This window comes from Trichosurus vulpecula, chromosome 2 (assembly GCF_011100635.1).
Source record: "Trichosurus vulpecula isolate mTriVul1 chromosome 2, mTriVul1.pri, whole genome shotgun sequence".
In the NCBI taxonomy this organism is placed as follows: Eukaryota; Metazoa; Chordata; class Mammalia; order Diprotodontia; family Phalangeridae; genus Trichosurus; species Trichosurus vulpecula.
This window is the reverse complement of record NC_050574.1, coordinates 294469286-294492801: the sequence shown is the minus strand read 5'-3', so window position 1 is coordinate 294492801 and position 23516 is coordinate 294469286. Positions and strand designations below refer to the sequence as shown.

Here is a 23516-nt window from a genome sequence, read left to right as displayed (position 1 = left end):
AAATGGCAATACATTGTTCAATATTAAATAATAACACTTCATCACCATAATGACCCTGATATACAAGCTACCCAAACTCAAGGAATGCGCTTGCTGCAGCAATGCTCCCCAAGAATGTATGCGAGAATGTAAGAAAGGAGGACAGCTGAGGTGCTATAAGCACATAAGAGATAGAAAACAAATATACAACTTAAAATAATCAGCAAAAACCTGTAGTGGCGGAAAATAGATCAACTGATAATGAAATGGAATACCTCATTTTAAAGCAAATGGAGCCTAAAATGAGATATACAGGAATGACAACAGATACAAGTCCTGCAAAAAGTGGTTACCTAATCATAAACCAAAGGACAGTACTCCATGGGTCTGTAATGGAAGGGAATCTGCTACCCATACCCATGAAAAGCAACGTCAACAAGGCCTTGAGGAAGACAATCCAAATAGATTTTTTTTAAAGGTGGTTTTTTTTCCCCAATTTGATGTTTCTTCTTTCACCACATGATTAATTTGGAAACGTTTTACATGACTGCACATATATAACCTATATCAAATTGCTTACCATCTTAAGGAGGGGGGGAAGTGAGGGACAGAGAGAAAATCTGGAACTCAAAATTTTTAAAAATTTGTCTTTACATGTAATTAGGAAAAAATAAAATATTTAAAAACAAAAACAAAAAAAGAGGTGAACAGGGAAAGGATTTTGTCTAATATTTTCTAACAACTAATAATCTCATCCTTTCTTCTTTTAGAAGAACTTTAATTCTAAATCTAATTTAATGCTAAAGGTATTATTTGTAGTGAAGTCATTCCTTTATTCAGAGTCTTAGAAATATGTGGCACACTTCAAATATGGCAAACTATATGTCTATTATTTTGGCAGAATTATTTACTAATTAGACAGAAGTTTACAGCAAGCAGGAACAATATTAAATCTGTTTATGCATTCATTTGAGGCAGTACTTACATGAAGGGATGATAAACTGTGGTTCTGTATTTCCAGCATATCCAAGTTTTGTATACCTGAAAAACAGATAGCACTCTGTAAAACCCTTCATTAGCATGTGAAACTAATTCGCTACAATACTGAAATTTAATAGTCATCTCTCCCTAGAAAAGAAATTCTATATAATGACATGTACTATAAAGTGTGTGAAAAATTTAATTTTTTTTTAATTTCTTTATTTATTTTTAGTTTACCACACACGGTTCTACATGGTTTTGAGTTCCAGTTTTTCTCCCCTCCCTCCCCCCTCCCTCCCCAAGACGGCATGAAATCTCATATAACTGTCATGTATAACTTCGCATTGAATTAATTTATGCACTAGTCAAGTCGTGGAGAAGAATTTTGACCAATGAAATGAATCATGAGAAAGAAGAAACAGAACCAAAAAAAAAAACCCCAAAAACAAAAACAAAAAAAGAAGCAAAAAAGGCGAGCATGTAGTGTGCCTCAGTCTGTATTCAAACTTCGCAGTTCTTTGTCTCGATGAAGATAGCATTCTCCATCGTGAGTCCCCTGGAGTTGTCCTTGCCCCTTAGGTTGCTGAGAGAAGCGCAGTATGTCAGGGTTGGTCCTCACGGAATCCATATATCTGTGGCTGTGCACAACATTCTCCTGGCTCTGCTCCGCTCACTCAGCATTATGTCGTGTAGGTTTTTCCAGGTTGTTATGAAGTCTGCATCATCCCCATTTTTTATGGCACAATAGTATTCCATCACCTTCATATACCACAGCTTGTTCAGCCATTCCCCAATTGATGGGCATCCCCTTGATTTCAATTCTTTGCTATCACAAAAAGAGCTGCTATAAATATTTTTGTACATATGGGTCCTTTTCCCACTTGTGTGATTTCTTTGGGATACAACCCTAGAAGTGGTATTGCTGGGTCAAAGGGTATGAACATTTCTATAGCCCTTTGGGCATAGTTCCAAACTGCTCTCCAAAATGGCTGGATCAGCTCACAACTCCACCAGCACTGCAACAATGTTCCAATTTCCCCACATCCTTTCCAGCATTTATCATTTTCCTGTTTTGTTATTTTAGCCAATCTGACAGGAGAGATGTGGTATCTAAGAGTTGTTTTGATTTGCATTTCTCTAATCAGTAGTGATCCAGAGCAGAAAAATTTAATTTTTAAAAATGTGAACCTTGCTGTAGTGGATTCTTCATTCTCTTCCTAAATATTTAAAAAGGACTTTTGACTTTTACAATTTAAAACTCTAACAGTTGACATTTAATAAGCATCATGTTTTGAAACTATATGCCTAAGGTAGAAATTGTCTTGGGGTCAATGTCTCATGCATCCATTCCAGAATGATGGGTGCTGGGAAGAGCGAAGTGTATTCTCCTCAACCCCTCCCCTGACTAACCTGAATCCATTGGAAATGTCAAGTAGCAGAAAAAGCCTCTACCACCAGGGTTGGCCTACCTCCTTGTATTCCTCCTTTGCCCCAAAACTCCATTTTTTTCCTTATAAGATAGAGGAAAACCAGGCCTTATTATCTGTCTTATTACTGCCTCCTAAAATCATACCTTATCACCTGTCTTGCCTCTGTAACGTTAGTACCTTGGCAATATCATTTTAATTACTTATATTACATAACCTTAGGTCTTTGGAGCCTTTCAACGCACCAAGAAACTGAACTTTCTTTTATATTGATTGTCTCCCCCAATAGGACTGTGAGTTCTTTGAGAGCAGGAATTGTCTTGCTTTTTCTATTTGTATCCCCAGCACTTAACACAGTGCCTGAAACTAAGCGTTTGAGAAATGCTTTTTCACTCATTCATAGATAAAACAGATTTTCACATGATCCTGAAATAAAGTTGGTGCAATCTTATGAAGCAGTAAAAAAAATGTTTATGGGGGGGGGGAGATCCAATTGAATTTGAGCATTTATTAAGTACCTTCTACCTTCTATGTATACAAGGCACTGGAGATACAAGGAAAACAAAACAGAGTTCCTGCCCTCAGTGAATTTATATTCATATTGAGGAATGTGAGATAGTTTTGGGAGAGGGCAGAGTTATCAGGAACCCTTTGCTGAAAGAGGTGGCACACCAGAGTCAAGCTTTGAAAGAAGAGGAAGATTCTGAAAGACAGACATAAAGGAAGGAAAACACTGCAGGGATGGAGGAGTCTGAATAAATTCTTGGAGGCAGGGAAAAATAACTAGTATAAGTACTTCAGTTTGGCTGGAATGTAGAGTGACTGAAGGGAAATGAAGAAAGGAAGATTAGTTAGAATCACATAAAGGACTTAAATTTCAGGCTAGATCTGTATTTTATCCTATAAGCAATGGTGAGAGCTATGGAAATTACTGAATCAAAAAGTCAGACCTATGCATTAGGAGTGCTTTTGGCAGCTGTATGGATTAGACGGATTAGAAAAGAAAGAAATTTGAAGACAGGGTGACAATCAAAAAGCTATCATAGTACTATTCTCTCTCTCTCTCTCTCTCTCTCTCTCTCTCTCTCTCTCTCTCTCTCTCTCTCCCTCCCTCCCCCCCATAATTCCTTCCACTCTGCTTTCAAACATGCCCAGGAATCAACTCTATCTTAAAAATGAAAATTGAAAAAACAAATTGCTAGAATCCTAAGTAATTACCCTATTTCTCACCATTCTTATTTTTCTCAATGGTCCTAACTAGCAATCTCTTAGAAAAATCATCTTATACTCATTCTTCTTTCTCTCCCTTCACATGCAATACACCAGAATCCTCTGTAATCTTCCTCAACTTCACCACAGCCAATGTCCCCTCCATTTCATTAACACTGACATCATCATAGTTCAGTTGTTCAGTCATTTTAGTTATGTCCAACTCATGACTCCATTTGGAGTTTTATTGGCAATGATACTGGAGTGGTTTGCCATTTCCTTCTCCAGCTAATTTTACAGGTGAGGAACTGGGGCAGAGTCAAGTGACTTGCCCAGGGTCACACAGTTGTTAAGGGTTTGAGGCCAGAGTTCAACCCAGGAAGATGGGCCTTCCTAACTTCAGGCCCATCACTCTATATAATGAGCTACCTAGCTGCCATCATCATAGTGCCTCAGCAAATAAGAATTACTGTAAAAGTCTCCTTTTCAAGTACCTGTCCCTCCTTTTTTAGTCTATCCTATATATCACTGTTACTAAACTGTAAGCTTCATGAGTACGCAGGAGTAGTATTATATATAAATATTTTATATCAATATATTCTATATATCAATATTCTTCTGGTGAAGCTGTATATTAAGCTTTGAAATACCAAAACTTCCAAATTTAAGTTTCATGTCACCTAAATAACAATGGAGAAGTACATATCACCAACAAAAAACTCCAATAGACATAAGTCATACTACCAAAAAAAGACAGAGAAGTCATAATATGAGCAAAGAATAACCAATGGTCAGATCCTAAGCAACATGCCCAGATCTAGAGATGCCCAACATACCAAATGGATCCCCAATGGTGATTTATGAGAAAGCATGGGCAAGATTCATACAGGATGAGACATAAACTTTACCATAGGAAAGGCAGTTTTACTCATGAGATCAAAGATCAAAGACATTTCAAAGTATTCTCTCTAGCAACTACCACAGTGTTCTGTACAGGGTAAGAGCTTGATGAATACTTGTTGAGAAAATAAATGTTAAATCTTCCTAAAACACTGTAAGGTACTCCAACCCATTCAAAATCCTACAATAGCTTCCTATGGGCAAAAGTCATTAGTTTAGCATTCAAAGAAATCTGTAATTTGGCCTCTCTCTTTCCAATCTTGTCTCCTACTATATCTCTATACTACCCTTTTGCTCCAGCTAAAACATTCTACTCATTTTCCAAAAACATGATGAAATGAACTGGAAAACTGTGTTTCTTTGTTTCATTTTCTCCATTTGGAATTTAAGTTCTACTCTTCCTTAAAAGGACCATAGGATTACTGAACCATAGATTTAGAACTAGAAGGTACATTAGAGACTCTCTATTCCAAGCTTTCACTTTATGAAGAAACTAAGGCCCAAGAGTTGAAGTGACTTGCTCAAGTTCACACAGCCTCAGAGACAGGTTTAAACTCAAGCCTCTTCATTCCAATCCAGTCAGTCAACATTTATTAAGCATCTACTATGTGGCAGGCACTGTGCTAAGCACTGGGCATAGAAAGGAAGGCAACGGTCAGGCCCTGATCTCAAGAAGCTCATAATTTAATGAAGGAGACAACATGCAAACAATTATGTGTAAAACTATATATAGCATAAACTGAAAGAAGTAAGTCACTGGAATGAAAAGGATTGGAAAAAAACTTCCTATTTAGAGAAGGTGGGATTTTAGCTGGGACCTGAAGAAAGCCCAGAAAGCCAGGGGGCTAAGATGAAGGACAGCATTACAGGCCTAGGGGGAGTGGAGTGGAAAGAGGAGACAGAACATGTAAGAAGACTGGAAAGGTAGGAAGAAGTCAAGTTATGAACGGCTTTAAATGCCAAACAGGATTTTATATTTGATTCTGGGTGATAGGGAGCCACTGCAATTTGTTGAGTTGGTGGGGTAACATTATCAGACCTATGCTTTAGGAAGATCACTATGCCTGCTAAGTGGAGGATGTCATAAAATGGGTAGAGACTTGCAGCAGGCAGACCAAAGAGCAGACTATTCCAACAGTATAGAAGTAAGACATGAGGGCCCTCACCAGGGTGTCAGCAATTTCAGAAGAGAGAAGGGAGCATATGAAAAAAACATTAGTTACAAAGGTATAAAAATTCACAGATCTTGGCAAGAGACTGGATAAGGTGGTATTGAGTGACGAGTAGAAGACGACCTCTAGGGTGTCGGCCTGGAGGACTGGGATGAGTGGTACCTTTGACTGTGAGAATTCTGAAAGACAGGGAAGGGTTTGGGTAGAAAGACAAAGTCAGTATTGGACACACTGAGCTAGAGATATCTAGAGGACACCCATTTTGAGACATCTAATAGGCAGATGGAGATGTAAGATTGGAGTTCAGCAGAGTTTGGGCTGGATAAGGTGATCTGAGAATTATCGGCATAGAGATGATAACTAAATCCATAGGAGGTGATGGAGATAACCAAGTGATAATAAAAGAGAGCCTTGGACAGAGCTCTGACACCCACAGTTAGTAAAAGTGACCTGGATGAAGATCTAGCAAAATAAACTGAGAAGAAATGGTCAGATAAATAGGAAGAAAACCAGAAGAGTAGTGTCTCAAACACCAGAGAGACAAGAGCATCAAGAAAAGAGTGAATAATAGTGGCAAAGGCTGCAGAGAAGTCAAGAAGGATGAGAGTTGAGAAAAGGCCATTAGATTTGTCAATTAAGACATACTTAGATGTAGCTTTTCCACTGTACGATGGTGGAAGTTAAGTCCCACTGACCCAGTCTCTTGTCCACCAAAGTACAATTCATATTGCAGGAAAACAGCAAAGAGAAACATATACTATTTATTTTTCACATATCCCAACTAGAACTAAGGCTCCTAAAGGCAGGAATTGTTATGTTTGTCCTTTGCTCTCGAAGAGGACCATGACTGCAGGAAAATGATGACATGACTTGCAGTTGACTTTGATTTGAGTGGGGAAGGGCTATCTATGCAAGGTCACCAGCCTCACTTTCTCCTCCAGAGCCATCTGGGTGCAGTGACCTGATATTCACCAGGATGACTGGAGATGGACCAGGATGCATTAGGAGACCCTGGGCCTTTCAGGCCAAGGTGTTTTCAGGTTCTCACTGTAATGCCCATTCAGTGACTAGGCCTCTTTAACAAGTTAATCAAGGGATAGCCCCTGTAACGAAAAACTCAAAAAAAAAAAAATCAAACTGGGGGGGGGGGGGGGGAAGACCTTCAGGATCCCCCTGGCCAAAAGAGAAACAGTTAACTATTTACTATTTACATTCACTTTGTGCTAGGAGGGCACTACAATGCAATCTATGAGCTCCAGAGTGACTTGGGCAGGAAACCATCTATTTGAAAACCCAGATCAAAATAAGAGTATCTTTCAAATAGTAAATGCTCAGTGAATGGGCTATTGTTTGTTTTGGTTTTACAAATGATTCTATGGACTAATTTTTTATTCAAGTTAGTGAGTGGTTGGGGAAATTACCATGAGAATCAACAGATGATAACTGAAAACTCACACTTTGGGGGATGGAGATGTATGGAGAAAGTACAGGAATCAAAAAACAAAATATTCCACGTTAAAAATTCAGTATTGCAGTGCAGGGTATTAATATAATAGCATTTTAATAAATGTAAAATGACTTACAAAAATTAGAGTTTAAAAGGACCTAAGAAGTCATCTACACCAAGCCCCTTGCTCCATCTTTCAAACATATAATTATAAATAACAGCTATTTTTATTCTTTTTTGTTCCCAATAGAAAATCTTTAGAAAATCATTTAGAAAACATAAGAGTATAAAATGTACTCAAACATTCTATCTGAATGAGAAAAGTAGTCCAAGACTAGATTTTAGTTTAGCAAAATAAATTTAACCAGTTTAATGTGGTTGTTATTATGCTAATGCAAAAGACAAAAACATAAATTTTATAGTTTCATGGCCACAAATCTATTTTACAAATGAAATTTTCAAACCCAGAAGTTGTTCTCAGCTATAATTTCAACTAGAAAAATTCTCCAGTTTACAAAGGTTCAAGTAGTTATCAATCTCATAAAGAAAATTAAGGTATATTTTTAAGCTCTATAAAATTTAGTTGGTCAGAAATACAACTCTACTAAAACAGGAGAAGCACAATTAAAATAAGATCAACAATTCCCCAATGAGATATATGCTAATCTTCATGAATACAGGAAGTTTCCCTCACCTGGAAGTTTCCTATACATAGGATCAGTTGATACCCCTATCCTATTCCCCACTACAATCAGAATCTCAATTTCATATAAACAAGTAGCTGAAAAGTACCAAGTCCCAATTTACATAAAAAGAAACGATAATGAACTCTGTAAATTATTTTGATTGATTCCTGGCATGATTCTAGAATGTAATATTAAAGTGATAGTAAACATACAGAAGACAAAGCAGTAATGACAAAGAGAGAGCAAGGCTCTATCAAGGATAAACTCATACCAGATTAACTTCATTTCATTTTATGACAGGGTTATTAAGCTCAGTACATCAGGCAAGATCTTAGCAAAGCATCTGACAAAACTCTCGTGCCATTCTTGTGGAAAAGATGGAGAAAAAGGGGATGTATTATAATACAAATAGCAAGTTCAGCAGTGCTTGAATAGCAGGATTACAAGTTGGAAAACAAGCCTCCAAGGGACTACCCTAAATAAAGTCATAGATGTTATGCTTATGAAATCTGTGGATTACACAAAGCTGGAAGGGCGGTTAATATACTTGGTGATAGGATTATAAAGTATCATGATAGGCTAGAACATAGGTCAAATCTATTAAACTTAATAGGGATAAATATAAAGTCTTACGCTTGAGTTCAAGAAATCAATTCACAAATATGAGATGAGGGAAGTATGACTACAGAGCAGTTTGTCTGAAAAAGACCTGGAGGTTTTGGTGAACTATGAGCTCAATGAGTCAATAGTGTGATAAAGCAGGCAAGAAAAAGAATGCACTTATGCTGAATTAAGATAACGCCTAGGACTAAGGAACAATAGTCCTGTTGTACTTTGCCCTAGCCAGATCCCAATTAGAATGTTATGTTCAGTTATTTTAAGAAAGATTCAATAAGTCTGACAATATCTAAATGACAGCAACACCGAAAGTGACGGGGCTTAGGCTCAGGTCACATGAGAATCCACAGAAGGAAGTAAGGACATACTTGAAGGAAGAGATTGGGTAAATAAATAATAAATAAGGGTAGAATATAGCATGAAGAAGAGGGATTAGACTTGTTCTGCTTGGATCCAGAGGCAGGATTAGGAGCAATAGGTAGAAAATAAGAACAGATTTGAGCTTGATGAAAGGAAAAACTTCCTACAAATAGTGTTCCAAAAGTAGAAAGGGCTGCCACAAGAGGCAGCAGGTTACCCTCTCACTTGAAGTCTTCCAACAAAAGCTAGATGACCACTTACTTACTGGTATATAAGGGTTCATGACACCCACCCCCAAAAAAACCCACATGAAAACCTTTAAAAATTTTTGGACAAAAGCCACCATACTTTCTCTAAATAATAGATGGAGGGAACTTTTTAAAAATCTGTGTACAAAGACAGCAAAACCACATGTAGAAAAATGAATCTTATACATGTACCTTAATAGAAAAATAAATCTTATACATGTACATTAATTCGCTGCTGGAAAGGCCAAGCATTAGTACAGGTTACATCTTGAATTTAGGAGGAAAAAAGGAAGTATGAATTTACAGTGCTTTCAAACTTATATAAAGTCACTCCATAGTCTAGAAAGAGAAGACTCTGAGGACAGGGAGACCACTTAGAAAAATATTACAACTGAACTAACTAAGGTGATTACAATGGGAATGTAAAGGAGAATACTGTTAGAGAAATACAGGACTAGAATTGATAAGACCTGGCAACAGAATGGATATGAGTGATGAGAATAAAGTGAAAAGTCAAAGATGACTATTAAAGTTTGAGGCCTAGGTAACCAGGAAATAAAAGTGGAACCACCCACTTGTACAGACAGAGATAAACAAGAAGGACATAGATACTAGGTGGGAAGATTACCAAGTTCATATTCAACTTTTCTTTTCACCATTAAAAAGTTCCTCTCAAATAGTTTCCTAATCAAATTATATGCTAAGCAATTCTTTCCTATATGAAGATGGTGGTTATTTCTGTGATCAATAACTCTTAGACTTTTTTGTATCCATGAATAAAAGAGAATCTTTTATTCACTGACTCAAACATTTAAACATAATTTGCTAAATAGTGAAGAGATAACAAAGAAATACAAAAGTACAGTTCCTGATTTCCCAAGTACCTGTAATCTAGAATTGTAGATATGCAATTGCTAGGAAAAAAAAGGAAAAATATACTTGTGGTATAAAATACTGTCCAGAATATACATCACAAAACTCTTAAGCACAGAGTAGCATGTGATTTAAGTGACAAAATGAATTACATAGTTAATAAGTAAAATTGAAGTTCAGAGAACTCCTGACCAGAGTAACTGGAAAAGGCCTCATGGAAAAGGTAGGATGAGTACAGACCTGAGAAAAAGACAGGATTTAGAAAGGAGTAAGGAAAAGAGGAGGAGAGCCCACTAATTAAATTTCTCTTGGGCACACTACTGTCCAGTCAGGGAAAGCAGCAGAAAAAAGGTTTGGAATGAGCAAGGCATATTTAGAGATAATGAAAATTCCTGAAAGGGAAAAGGAGGCTGAATTTATTGAAGACTAGGGAGATAAGGTTGAAGCTTCAATCATTCTTACTTTTTACCAATGTATATTGCGAGCGAACTGGTAGTCTGTAGCGAGGATTGTAGGAATACACTAGACTGTGAATACTACAAAACCCCTAACTTTAAGCTCATTTTATCACACCATACAAAGGATGTTAGTGAGTGTGTGTACCATTCAGTGCTAGATTATCAAAAGATTTAAATTCATTGAAAGCAGTATCTCCTGCTATCTATTACAAGACTGAGGCCAGAACTGAAAAGGAGGAAAGACCGATAGAAGGCATTTGAGAAATTATATAGCACTTTCAATGACCTAAACTGCACCCTAGAGCAAGATAGCTAGAGAGCTAGATGGCATTGGTGTTCTCCTAGTTTTGTTATATGGCTGCAAATCATAAAATGCCTCTTTCTCCAAACAATCAAAATTTTAGGTGATCCAAAATGGAATGAAAAGAGAAACAGCATGTGTAAGTAAGCTGCAAGCATATTACTGACTTATGCACAAGAAGTGGAACAAAGACGTCACTGAGATGTATAACTTAAAAAGTAGGTGGAATGATTGTTCAAGGAGTATGAGGGATAACAAATGTAGACCCAAGTGCTGTATTATTACGTACGAAATATTAAAAGGCCTAGGTAAAGGTCTCCAATCTACTGGGTAGACATTATTTGGCTGATTTATGGGAAGCCATGTACAAGAATATGTACAAGCACAGTTGTAGATCACTGCTACTTCAACTTCCATCAGAAACACTCATATATTTTATTTCCTAAAATATGGTATAATAGACAGTGCACTGAGTCAGAAGATGTGAGCTCAAGGAAAGACTTTTTATCTATGTAACTGAACAAATCACAACATCAAGTCTCACTTCATCTGGGAATAAAATGAAATATTAATTTGCAAGCAAAATATATGTAAAGAAAGCATTATATAAATGTGAAATTCTTGTCCAAGGTAGTATAATCTTTTTCAAACCTGAATATAAGCTTTCCCTATTCTGGAATCTTTGCTTTCTTTGTAAATCTCAGCTTCAAATTAGTTTTAATGCGGAACAAAAATTTTCTCTAAATTTGCTCTAAGCCAATGTCCCTCAAATACAATGACAAATATTGTTACCTTCAATGCCAAATTCAAACATTACAGTATGTGTGACAGCAACCCATTCTACATACCCCAGGCAAAACCACAATAATTATAATAGGTCAGTAACACCTAACATTTTATAGCATTGTAAAGTTTGTTAAAAAAAACTTTACATAATATTTATCTCATTTAATTCTCCTAGAAATACTATGAAATATCTAATATAGTTATTGCAACCCCCATTTTACAGATGACGAAATAGGTTCAAAGATGTAACTTGCACATTCACATTCTAGTGTGCTAGAAAAAGGATAAAAACTTGGTTCTGCATTAACTTCAAACCTACCAGTCTTTGTACCACGCCACTAAGAACACAGGCTTATAACATGTGAACATACTTAAGATACAATTAGAAAGTTTTTGTGAATTTTTATGAATATGTGGGTGGGCAAAACCTGGTTTATCACATTTTAAAAGCTGCTTGAGATATAAAAAGAAAAAATGCACCCTAAGACACAATTCCAAACGATATTCATATCCTTAAAACTGAAGGGGAAAAACTTGCTATGCCATATTAGATGATTTTTAAAAATCTAAAAGAACAGCTTTTCAAACAGAAGAGTAAAAATTCACATATAGAAATTAGGTAATTTCAAAATATACTTGACTTATACAGGAAAAAAAGAAAGACTCCACTAACAGTAGAAAATAATATCATTCTCAGATTTAGAAACTCTTCCCATCAACTTTAGCCTTTCATAAAACCATAGATTTTGAACTAGAAAAGGCCTGGCATGGCAAGTCATCTAGTACAACTCCACCATTTTTTGGATGAAGAAACTAAGCTCAAAGGTTAAGTCACTTGCCCTGTCTCACAGAGTTGGCATTTGGACTCAGGTCCTCTGACTCTATTCTTGCCACTGTTATAAAGGAAAAGCAAGTTTTTTCTGTTGGCTCCATTGATTTGAACCACTGCTTTAACGAAACTATAACAATCTTACCTCCCTGACTCTAATCTCTTTCCTTCAGCTATCCACCATGCATACTGTACTTCCAGACGGATCTTTAAATAGCACTTTTGTTCTGTCATTCCTCTAGTATTTCTAAAAATTATTTTGTTGGTGGTATAAGGAGCTCCCAGTGAAGAACCCTACCAAAGCAGATGGCACCTTCTCTAACTTCTCACTGTTTTGAACAGAGACTCACCCCTCCATTCAGATTAATCTCCTTGGTGTCCCAACAGGTCACATATTGCAGATACGTCAAAGGGTTGTCACGAAGTTCAAATGAGGTGTCCGTGTGTGTGTGTGTGTGTGTGTGTGTGTGTGTGTGTATACGTATATGTACACACATATGTATATATACACATGTGTGTATGTGTATACATATGTAAATGAGGTAATTTTGTATCTTAAGAGCACTGCAAACTTTAAGAAGCTATATAAATATCACCATTATATCTCCTCCCATTCATCACAGTAATGATATGCCTGAAAACCTTTCCTTTTTGTCACAATGTATCAGTCTCTGACCCTGATCCCTGATCTAGTTCTATCTACTATATGAACTTTTCTCTATCTACTTCAGGCCTCACCTATATTCCTGCCCAAAGAGGTATGAGAAGTTATTTCCTTTTCTCCCCACTTCAATGCATAAGGAAAACATGGGTGAGGAACACTACAGAAGTAAGATTTTTCTGATGTCTTAGTTATGTTTTGTTGAACTGCTTTCCCTCTCCTTTTTTCTCCTTCTTTATTAAATAGGATGGCTCTCTGAGAGGGAGAAGGCATCAATAAACATTGTATTTTTTAAATGCCAGGCTAAAGAGTTTGTATTTTTTCCCAGAAGCAATAGAACTACCAGAAGATTTTTGGGCAGAGTAACTATGATCAGATCTATGCCTTAGAAAGATTCTGGCAGTTGTTGAGGGATTAAGAAAAGGAAAGATAAGACCAATTAGAAGGCTATTATAACACAATCCAGTTGAGTGGTGATGAGGGCCCGAACTAGAGTATTCTTCAAGTGAGTGAGGAACTAAATAAAAAAAAAAAAAAGATGTGAAAGATGCTGCAGAGGGAGAATTTACAAGACTTTTAGCAATTGCTTGTCAAGGAGTTATTATCTAGTGATAATGAACCTAAGTGACTAGGAACAGAAACAGGCAATGTGTGAAGGATAGAACAAGTCACTTAACTTCTCTAGGCCTTATTTTCCTCATCTGTGAAATGAAGGTTTTAGACTTGAAATAAATCTCCAAGATCCTTTTTCCAGCTCTAAATCCCAAGTTTGAGTTTTTGATGAGACGTTCATGAGGAAATCATCATGATAACAGTCACATTTGAATAGCACCTTAAAGTTTACAATCTCTTCAGAGTTTATATCATATTAGCCATACAATGACCCTGTGAGATAGGTTTCTACAGATTTTGTTATCCTAATTTTACCAATGAGGAATCCTCATGAGGCTCAGCAGTTAAATGACTTGCCCAAGGTCATACAAATAAGCATCAAAGGTGAATGTGAACCCAAGTAAAAGGCAATTTGGAGATTCAGGGCTAGAGTTAAAGAGATTGGAAAACTGGGAATTTAATTTGAAGTAAAATGTGATAGAACAAAGTAGCGAAACAGAATGAAGGTGACCATATAGGACACAGAGATTAGAGAAAGGAGGCTAGCTTGATACTAAAAAGCAAACACAGTAAACTGGACCTCCCAAAGTTGAGGAAGACAGATAATCCAATGACATTATGACAAAAACATAGCAAAAAAACTTTTCCTTCAAGAATCTGTTTACCTCTAGATTAAGATCTACCTGGACAGGATAACTCTCAGAAGTTCAGAAAATGTTTATCCCGCCAAAAAATCTACAGTTCATATCTAGGGAAGTTATAATCAATATAACTAAAGGAACAGAACAATGGAAAAATGTGAAACCTTACACTAGCAGGTGGAAAGAACAGGATAACTCTTTTTTGCAGGTGCTAAGCTCAAGAGCCAAATCTCCCAGATGCCTACCCAGGCCTTATATGCCCTCCTTTGACTTTCTTCAAGTCTTAACAACAGCAATCTCATGCTGAGATTGAAGATGCTGGGCTAAATATTCTTTAACCTTATAGTTCAGGTCCATCCCCTTTCCCCCTACTCCCACCAAAATTTCAGAGTTGGAAGGGCGATCCCAGAGCGAGAATCCTCAATCAGGCTTCCTAAAAACTTTCAAAAACTAGGTGGAATAATTAATTTGATAATAATTACTGACGATAGCTAGCATTTATATAGCACTTTAAGGTTTACAAAGCACTTGACAAATACATCATTTTGTCCTCACAACTCTGAGAGGTATTATCCCCACTTTACAAATGAGGAAACTGAAGCTGAGAGAGGCTGACTTGCCCAGTATTTTATCCACCGCACCACCTAGCTGATGTGATGACTGTCTTGCAAAGGATAGTTTTATACAGGTGCACTGACCTTATCAGTAAACTAAATGAATAAAAAATGAATAAAATATTTAACATTTCTCAGCGATATTTTAAAACTGGAGTAATACACTAAGACTCCAACTGTCTACAGGGGCTAAAATGGGTCCAATTCCTAGGACTGGTTGAAAGCCCTTCCTCACAGAAAAGAATCTTCTTTTAGTGTAAAATTAAATAAAGTGCATTAAACATGTAAATGTGAAATTATATTGGTCAGGGAAATTTTTAAATAGATATAATGCCTGCCTAAAGTCTGCGTCCTAGAAAAGAGGCATGAAATTTCCTGGGCAAAAGTTAAATTCTGAAATTCTTAATTTGTCTTTGGCAACCTCCCATACCCTTAGATCCCCTTCCTCAATTAAGATCTTTTTTTTTTTAAAATGGACCAGTAATTTCGTCTGCTAATACAGATCTGTAATTTCAATCTTACACTGAGAGGTTAAGTGACTGGCTCTTGTTGAAAAGCCAATAGATGGCAGAGAGGTAGAAACTGAACTCAGGTCTTTCTGACTAAAAGGCTAGCTCTCTATACCCAGAAACACTGCCTATCCAATGCCCTATAGTGCTTTAAAAACTTCTAATGCTGTACCCCCACTTCCTCCAGCCTCTCTTACCTTCTTAAATGCACTCCTTCACATGCAGCTGGTCTCAGCTGTTACTAAGAAAACAATTTCACTGAACTAATTATAATGCTCGAACAGCTATTAATCCCATAACCTTCCCAGGTGCATACTTGTACATATACATACATATACACAGTGCTTATTAACTCAAAGGAAACTCTGGTGGCATTTCAGTAAGATATCAAAATAAAATGAAAATTTTACTCAATCTACTAAACTCTCATGACCTATTCCTCCACTCCACCTCAGCTTATAATACTTAAGGATAGGGATACCTTGATCTTGCTATCACACGTACTTCCATGTACAAAAACCATGAAATTCCTTTATCCAATCATAATCTTCTGTCATTCCATCTCTCCTTATGCTTTAATTACTCCTAAATCTACTTTCTGTCCTCATCCTGACCTCCAATCCCTCCATCCCACAGTATTTTCCAAGGCTATCCATCACCTTTGCTCCTGGCTACATTCTCCTCTTTCCAATCTTAAACTCTTGGTGAAGCAGTTCAATTCAACACCATTCTCTACTGTAAACCTTTTGCTCTTTTGTCCCTTTACAGACTACACTCTACCAAACTCTAACACTAGATTACTCCCAATCACATGTTATTAGTACAGAGCTGGAGGAAGTCACAAAGCCATAATGACTGAATCCACTATAAATTTATGTTATGTAGTCTCCACTAGGTTCTCATATAGCAGCAAGGTAATCCTCTCTCCACCCTAGCTAGATCTTTTATCCCATTTATTGCAGTGGCTTTTCTAAACCTCTTTTCTCCTCAAATTTCCTATTGCATTCCTTCTCTCTACCTTCTTAGCTAAGGACCTTACCTCACTGAAAAAACTGAAGCCATTCCACTGAAACTTCCTCTCCTCCTCCTTCCTCTCACATTCTCTTAATACCAGTCCCTACCATCTCCTCCCTTAGTTTAATCTCTGAAGAGATGATTCATATTGCCAAGACCAATTACCCTACTTGTACCTTTAACACCATTTACTTCTCAGCTTCTACAGCAGACTGCCTCCATTACAACATACATCTAATCAGTTGACAAACCTTGTGAATTTTCTCTCCACATCTCTCAGAAGCATCTTTGTCCAGGGGTGGGGAAGCTGAGGCCTTCTAGGTCCTTGGGTGTAACCTTGTAACTGAGTCCAAGTTTTACAGAACAATCTTTTTATTAAGGGGATTTGTTCTGTGAAGTTTGGATTCAGTCAAAGGGCTGCACCTAGAGGGCCACAGGTGGCCTCGATGCCACAGGTTCCCCACCCCTGTCTTAGTCTCTCCACTTTCCATCAGCAACAACTGCTAACCAAATGCCCCAAGAGGCAGATAAACACAAAAGCCCAGAGAATGGCAGCCCTCTTAGACTACTGCTTTGCTTCCAGTCCTACTTTCAAAGTCATCATCCTGGGTAGCAATTTCTGTGAAGAAGGGTTGAACCACAACCCCCACAACTGCCTCTCACAGGGCAAGGCTCTCATGAGGGTAGCAGTGGGGGCTAGGGAAGAGAGGAACGCTATGTGCCCGCCAAGTCAATCTACCACCACTAACTTTAACACCATCTCTGCTCAGACAATGCTGGACCCTGGACCCTGAACTCAAAAGCCTTGGAAACAGCAAAATGCTTCCAAGCCGAGCACCCTCAGCTCATCATCCTGAGAAGCAACCTCTGTGGAGATATAGCCTGGCAAAAGCTCCTACAGGTGCTGAAGCAACAGCTACTGAAGACTCAGAAAAGAAGCTCATGCAAATAAAGTACGTGGCCCTGTCAAATGGTTGAACATCATAAAGTGATATGACTTCATCAGTAAAAATGACATAAAAGGAGCCAAGATGGCGGCTGGAAAGCAGGGAAAAGCGTGAGCTCCCTGCCGAGTCCCTCCAAAAACCTATAAAACCTATTGGCTCGGAACCAATTCTAGAACTGCAGAACCCACAAGACAGCAGAGGGAAGCAGGGCTACAGCCCAGGGCAGCCTGGATGGTCTCTGGGTGAGGTCTATCCCACACGGAGCTGGGAGCAGAGCAGGGCAGAGCCCAGCCTGAGCGGCGCAGACCAAGCAGACCAGGAGCCGGGCGGAGCATGCCCTAGTGCCCTGAATCAGTGAGCTGCAGCAGTTACCAGACTTCTCAACCCACAAACACCAAAGACAGCAGAGAAGGTTAGTGGGAAAAGCTGCAGGAGTGGAAGGAGTTCGAGGTTCGGCTTCCAGCCCCGGTGGCAGCAGAGGTGGGGCAGCTACAGCTGCTGCCGCTTCTGGCCCCAGGCCCACCTGGTGGGAGGAATGAAGTGGTGGATCAGAGCAGGAGTGAAGAGCCTGCTGAAGATCTAAGTCCAGTCCGAGTTGGGGGTTCTTGGGGAAGGAGTAGTGCTGGTGTGACAGAGCTGGCACCTCCCCCCCCCCCAAACGGGGAACATAGAACTCTTTAGTCTACAAGCAGTCATACTCCACTGAAAAACTCAAGGGTCAAGTTAGTTGGTTGGGAATATGGCCAGGCAGCAAAAACACACCCAGATTCAGTCTCAGACTTTGCATTCTTTCTTTGGTGACAAAGAAGACCAAAACATACAGACAGAAGTTGACAAAGTCAAAGAGCCTACAACAGAAACCTCCAAGAAAAACATGAACTGGTCCCAGGCCATGGAAGAGCTCAAAAAGAATTTGGAAAAGCAAGTTAGAGAAGTAGAGGAAAAATTGGGAAGAGAAATGAGAAGGATGCGAGAAAACCATGAAAAACAAGTCAATGACTTGCTAAAGGACACCCAAAAAAATACTGAAAAATACACTGAAGAAAACAACACCTTAAAAAATAGACTAACTCAAATGGCAAAAGAGCTCCAAAAAGCCAATGAGGAGAAGAATGCCTTGAAAGGCAGAATTAGCCAAATGGAAAAGGAGGTCCAAAAGACCACTGAAGAAAATACTACTTTAAAAATTAGATTGGAGCAAGTGGAAGCTAGTGACTTTATGAGAAATCAAGATATTATAAAACAGAACCAAAGGAATGAAAAAATGGAAGACAACGTGAAATATCTCATTGGAAAAACCACTGACCTGGAAAATAGATCCAGGAGAGATAATCTAAAAATTACTGGACTACCTGAAAGCCATGATCAAAAAAAGAGCCTAGATATCATCTTTCAAGAAATTATCAAGGAGAACTGCCCTGATATTCTAGAGCCACAGGGCAAAATAGAAATTGAAAGAATCCAGCGATCGCCTCCTCAAATAGATCCCCAAAAGAAATCTCCTAGGAATATTGTTGCCAAATTCCAGATCAAGGAGAAAATACTGCAAGCAGCCAGAAAGAAACAATTTGAGTATTGTGGAAACCCAATCAGAATAACCCAAGATCTGGCAGCTTCTACATTAAGAGATCGAAGGGCTTGGAATACGATATTCCGGAGGTCAATGGAGCTAGGATTAAAACCAAGAATCACCTACCCAGCAAAACTGAGTATCATGCTCCAAGGCAAAATATGGATTTTCAATAAAATAGAGGACTTTCAAGCTTTCTCAGTGAAAAGACCAGAACTGAATAGAAAATTTGACTTTCAAACACAAGAATCAAGAGAAGCATGAAAAGGTAATCAAGAAACAGAAATTGCAAGGGACTTACTAAAGTTGAACTGTTTTGTTTACATTCCTACATGGAAAGATGACATGTATGATTCAGGAGACCTCAGTACTAGGGTAGCTGAAGGGAATATGCATGTATATATATGTTAATGTATATATATAAGTGAATGTGTATGTATGTATATGTCTATGTGTGTGTGTGTATATATATATGTGTGTGTATATATATATATAAAAGAGAGAGAGAGAGCAGACACAGGGTGAGTTGAAGATGAAGGGAAGATATCTAAAAGAAATAAAATCAAATTAAGGGATGAGAGAGGAACATACTGAAAGAGGGAGATAGGGAGAGATAGAATGGGGTGGATTATCTCCCATCAAGGTGGCAAGAGGAAGCAGTTCTGTGGGAGGAGGGGAGAGGGCAGGTGAGGGGGGAATGAGTGAACCTTGCGCTCATCAGATTTGGCCTGAGGAGGGAATACCATACATACCCAATTGGGTATCTTACCCCACAGGAAAGAAGAGGGAGGAAGATAAAAAAAAAAGGGGGGGGGGATGATGGAGGGGAGGGCAGATGGGGGTGGAGGTAATCCAAAACAAACACTTTCAAAAGGGGACAGGGTCAAGGGAGAAAATTCAATAAAGGGGGATGGGTTGGGAATGAGTAAAATATAGTTAGTCTTTCACAACATGAGTACTGTGGAAGGGTTATACATAATGATACACATGTGGCCTATGTTGAATTGCTTGACTTCTTAGGGAGGGTGGGTGAGAAGGGAAGAGGGGAGAGAATTTGGAACTCAAAGTTTTAAAAACAGATGTTCAAAAACAAAAAAAAAAAAGTTTTTGCATGCAACTAGAAAATAAGATACACAGGCAATGGGGTGTAGAAATTTATCTTGCCCTACAAGAAAGGAAGGGAAAAGGAGATGGGAGGGGAGTGGGATAATAGAGGGGAGGGCTGACTGGGGAACAGGGCAACCAGAATATAGGCCATCTTGGAATGGGGGGGAGGGTAGAAATGGGGAGAAAATTTGTAATTCAAACTCTTGTGAAAATCAATGCTGAAAACTAAATGTGTTAAATAAATAAATTTAAATTAAATTTAAAAAAAATTTAAAATGTAAAACAAAAATAAATAAATAAATAAAAATGACATAAAAAAGGCATTACTATCTGCTTTGCCCCTGTACACTAAGGATCATCACCTTTCCATATGACTTGAAGCTGAAATCTTCCATGTGTTGGAATTCTATTAGAATGTGAAGTCCTGAAAATAAAGACTGTCTTGCTTTTCTAGTTGTACCCCTAACACTTAGCAGTACAGTGCTTTGAAGAGATTAAGAGCTTAATAAATACTTTTTTTATTCATTCATACAGCCATCACTTTAGTTCAAGCCCTGGAATACTGCATTAGCCTCCTAAATGGTCTCTCTGCCTGAAGTCTCTCCCATGCTAATCCATCCCCGACAGTAGCACTAGCAGAAATTTTCTTAAAGCACAGACTGACAACGTTCCATCCCCCAAACTCCAGTGGCTCCCTATTACCTTTAGGAACAAATATAAACTCCTGGTTGGCACTTGAAGTTCTTTACAACCTGGCTCCTAACTTTCCAGTCTTCTTACATATTACTCTCCTCCACACACCCTACAATCCAGTCCTATTTGGTCTACCTACTGTTCCTCACACACTATCTTGTGCCTTTGCACTGGCTGTTCCCCATACATACTCCCCCCTGCACCTCAACCACTCATAATCCCTTGGTTTCCTAAAGACTAATATTAAGAATCATCCTTTTTGCAGTCTTTCTTGTTGTTTCTCCCCTCCACAATGAATCTCTCTCTACCCCAGCTGCTTGTATCATGTCCACTAAGGTTACACAATAATAATGAAATAATAATATTTACATAGTGCTTTAAGGTTTACAAAGTATTTTACATATATTATTTGTTCCTCATAATGACTCCATAAGGCAGGTGGTCTTATTCCCATTCTACAGATGAGTCTGAAGCCCAGGGAGGATCAAGGCCCAAAAGCCAGTAAGTAACTGCGGCACAATTCTTAAGGTTTCCCAATTTCAAGTCCAGTGCTCTACCCACCATAGTATCATCTATGATGAGCCTCCTCACAGGGATGTTTCTATCCACTAAGGCTTAATTTTACATATTACCTATACATGCTGTCTCCTTCCTCAGAATGTAAAGCTTCTTATTATCAAACAATATTCCTCAGTGCTTAGAAGTGTCTAGTACATAGCAGGTACTCAATAAATGTTTGTTGACTATAGAAGAAAATTTAGGAACATCCTACCCTCAACACACACACACAGCTCCCGAGCTGCTCCTGTCTCCTATATTTTCTTTCCACCCTCGTTTGAGCCCAGAACTTCTCTACACCATCAGGAAGTTGTTGCCTCCTCCCAACCCCCTTGATACTCAGCAAAAGGCAATACCAACTATCTGTTAGTATTTTTTAAGGTAGTAACTTCCCATACCTCCTTAGTATTCTTAGTGTCCTGGACTGTTCAAATTGCTTTATCTCTTATGTATAATTCCTAGTTTCAGAGGTCCTGAGGATCCAAGAAATTGTCTGATCTTCTATGTTGTTTGGTCATGTGACCCAGAAGTCCCCAATAATACCCCGAAAATGGTATTTTCAATACAATCAGACTAGAAAAAAGATTTGCAATTCGACCATCTACATCCAAAACCTATGAATCAATGATCACACCACCTTTGAAAGATAACAATGAAAAGTATGAACATTTCCAATTAATCACAGAATCACAGATTCAGAGCTAGAGTGGACCTTAGAGGCCACTTAATTCAACCACCATCATTTTACAGATCAGTCCTAGAGAGGTTAAGTGACTTGCCCAAAGTCATACAAGCTTTAAGTGGCAAAGCTGGGATTTAAACTCAAGACCTCTGATTTCAACTTCAACCTAATTTCCACTATATCATGTTTTTTCTCTCATCTTAAATCACAATGGCAAATTCTCTTGGAAAAAGAAAACCTTGCTCTTCTCTTCCTTATCACTTCTGACTTCTTAGCTCCTATCTAGCAGACCTAAAAATAAAAGTATCCAAAAGAGAATAAATGTGTTAATAAAGCCTGACCCTACAGAACCATTCAAAGTTCCTCATAAAGAATTTACATTTTAAAAAGTTACTTGGGAATCTTGGATAAAGCCCCAGCATGATACATTTGAAATTCTGCATCATTTATCTGTTGTAAGAAAGAAGCATATTGTTATGATGCAAATGAAAAATGAATATACTCCCAAGAAGACCTGGTAATAATCACATCAAACTATTTTCTTAGTCATCCCAAATTCCATGATTAAACATGATTAAGCTTCTCATATCTCTGACAGGTCATTAATACTATAACCATTACAACATCCTTAAGAAGAGAGCCAAAGCCTATGGAAGAGTTAGGAAAAAAATATGTGGGAAGAGTAGGAAGCCCTGATAGAGAAATGAAGCATATTGTAAACCAATACAGTACTCTCCCCACCACAACCCCACAGTACTCCAGGATCCCTAAAAAGAAATCATCCTGTTCTCATTTTGAATACTCATTACCAATTTCGCCCAATAAATTCATTCTTTTTTTGTCCAAAGCAATACCATATAGCAATCAATAAAGGAGCCGCAATGAGTGCTAAAAAAAAATATCACACAAAACTGTGTATCCTTGAAGAGCTGAAGTACTGGTCAATGTCATTTTGTCTTTATAATCTTTTTCTATGTTTAAGGATGTCCACTTCAGAGACAAAAAAACTCAGATCAAAATTAAAGGTGTCAATTTTCTTCATTCAAACTGCTCCTTTATAACTATCCCTTATTATACTATATTAGTTATTACTGCAGTAGTAACAACTAGCCATGGCCAATTTAACTAATATTTAGCTGTAAAATAACTTCTCAATGTTCAAACCACCAAACTATTCTAATTTAACCCAGGAGATCAAAATTAATAAAAAATAACCTAGTGGTGAGTAGGCTCCCTATATGTTCTATATTTGTGCTAAATCTAGGTCTAAAGATAATGAGATTTTTAAAAATAATTATTCAAGATGGGTAGACACTCATTACACACTTGGCCTACAATTTTAACTTGTTAGGAATACCCAAAGTAACTACAAATAAAAGTCATGCCAACTTTAGATTACCTTGAAATTTTCATACGGTACTTTGAAAACTGCTCTTTTCATTTAGCATTACTTATTAACAGATGGGTATAGGGTGAAAAAATTCCAGTATATTAAAAAATGATGAGATTTAAAGCCTTGAGATAAATAGTACATTTGTTTGAATATCATGTTTATTTTTAAAGTAGTCTGTCCTGGAATCCACAAAATGTTGCATTTCTTATTACCAAATCTTCTGGGAGTTCAACGGTCATCT

General features: G+C 37.9%; 1 protein-coding gene across 1 annotated transcript in view; it reads right to left on the bottom strand.

Annotated features, from left to right (window-relative positions):
* The window catches only part of ACTR3 (actin related protein 3), a 68394-nt gene that overhangs the window by 33543 nt on the left and 11335 nt on the right, over positions 1-23516 (bottom strand). The window contains exon 2 of the mRNA XM_036744226.1: positions 965-1020. Within this exon, the coding sequence (XP_036600121.1) occupies positions 965-1020 (56 nt within the window). The remainder of the gene's footprint in view (positions 1-964; positions 1021-23516) is intronic.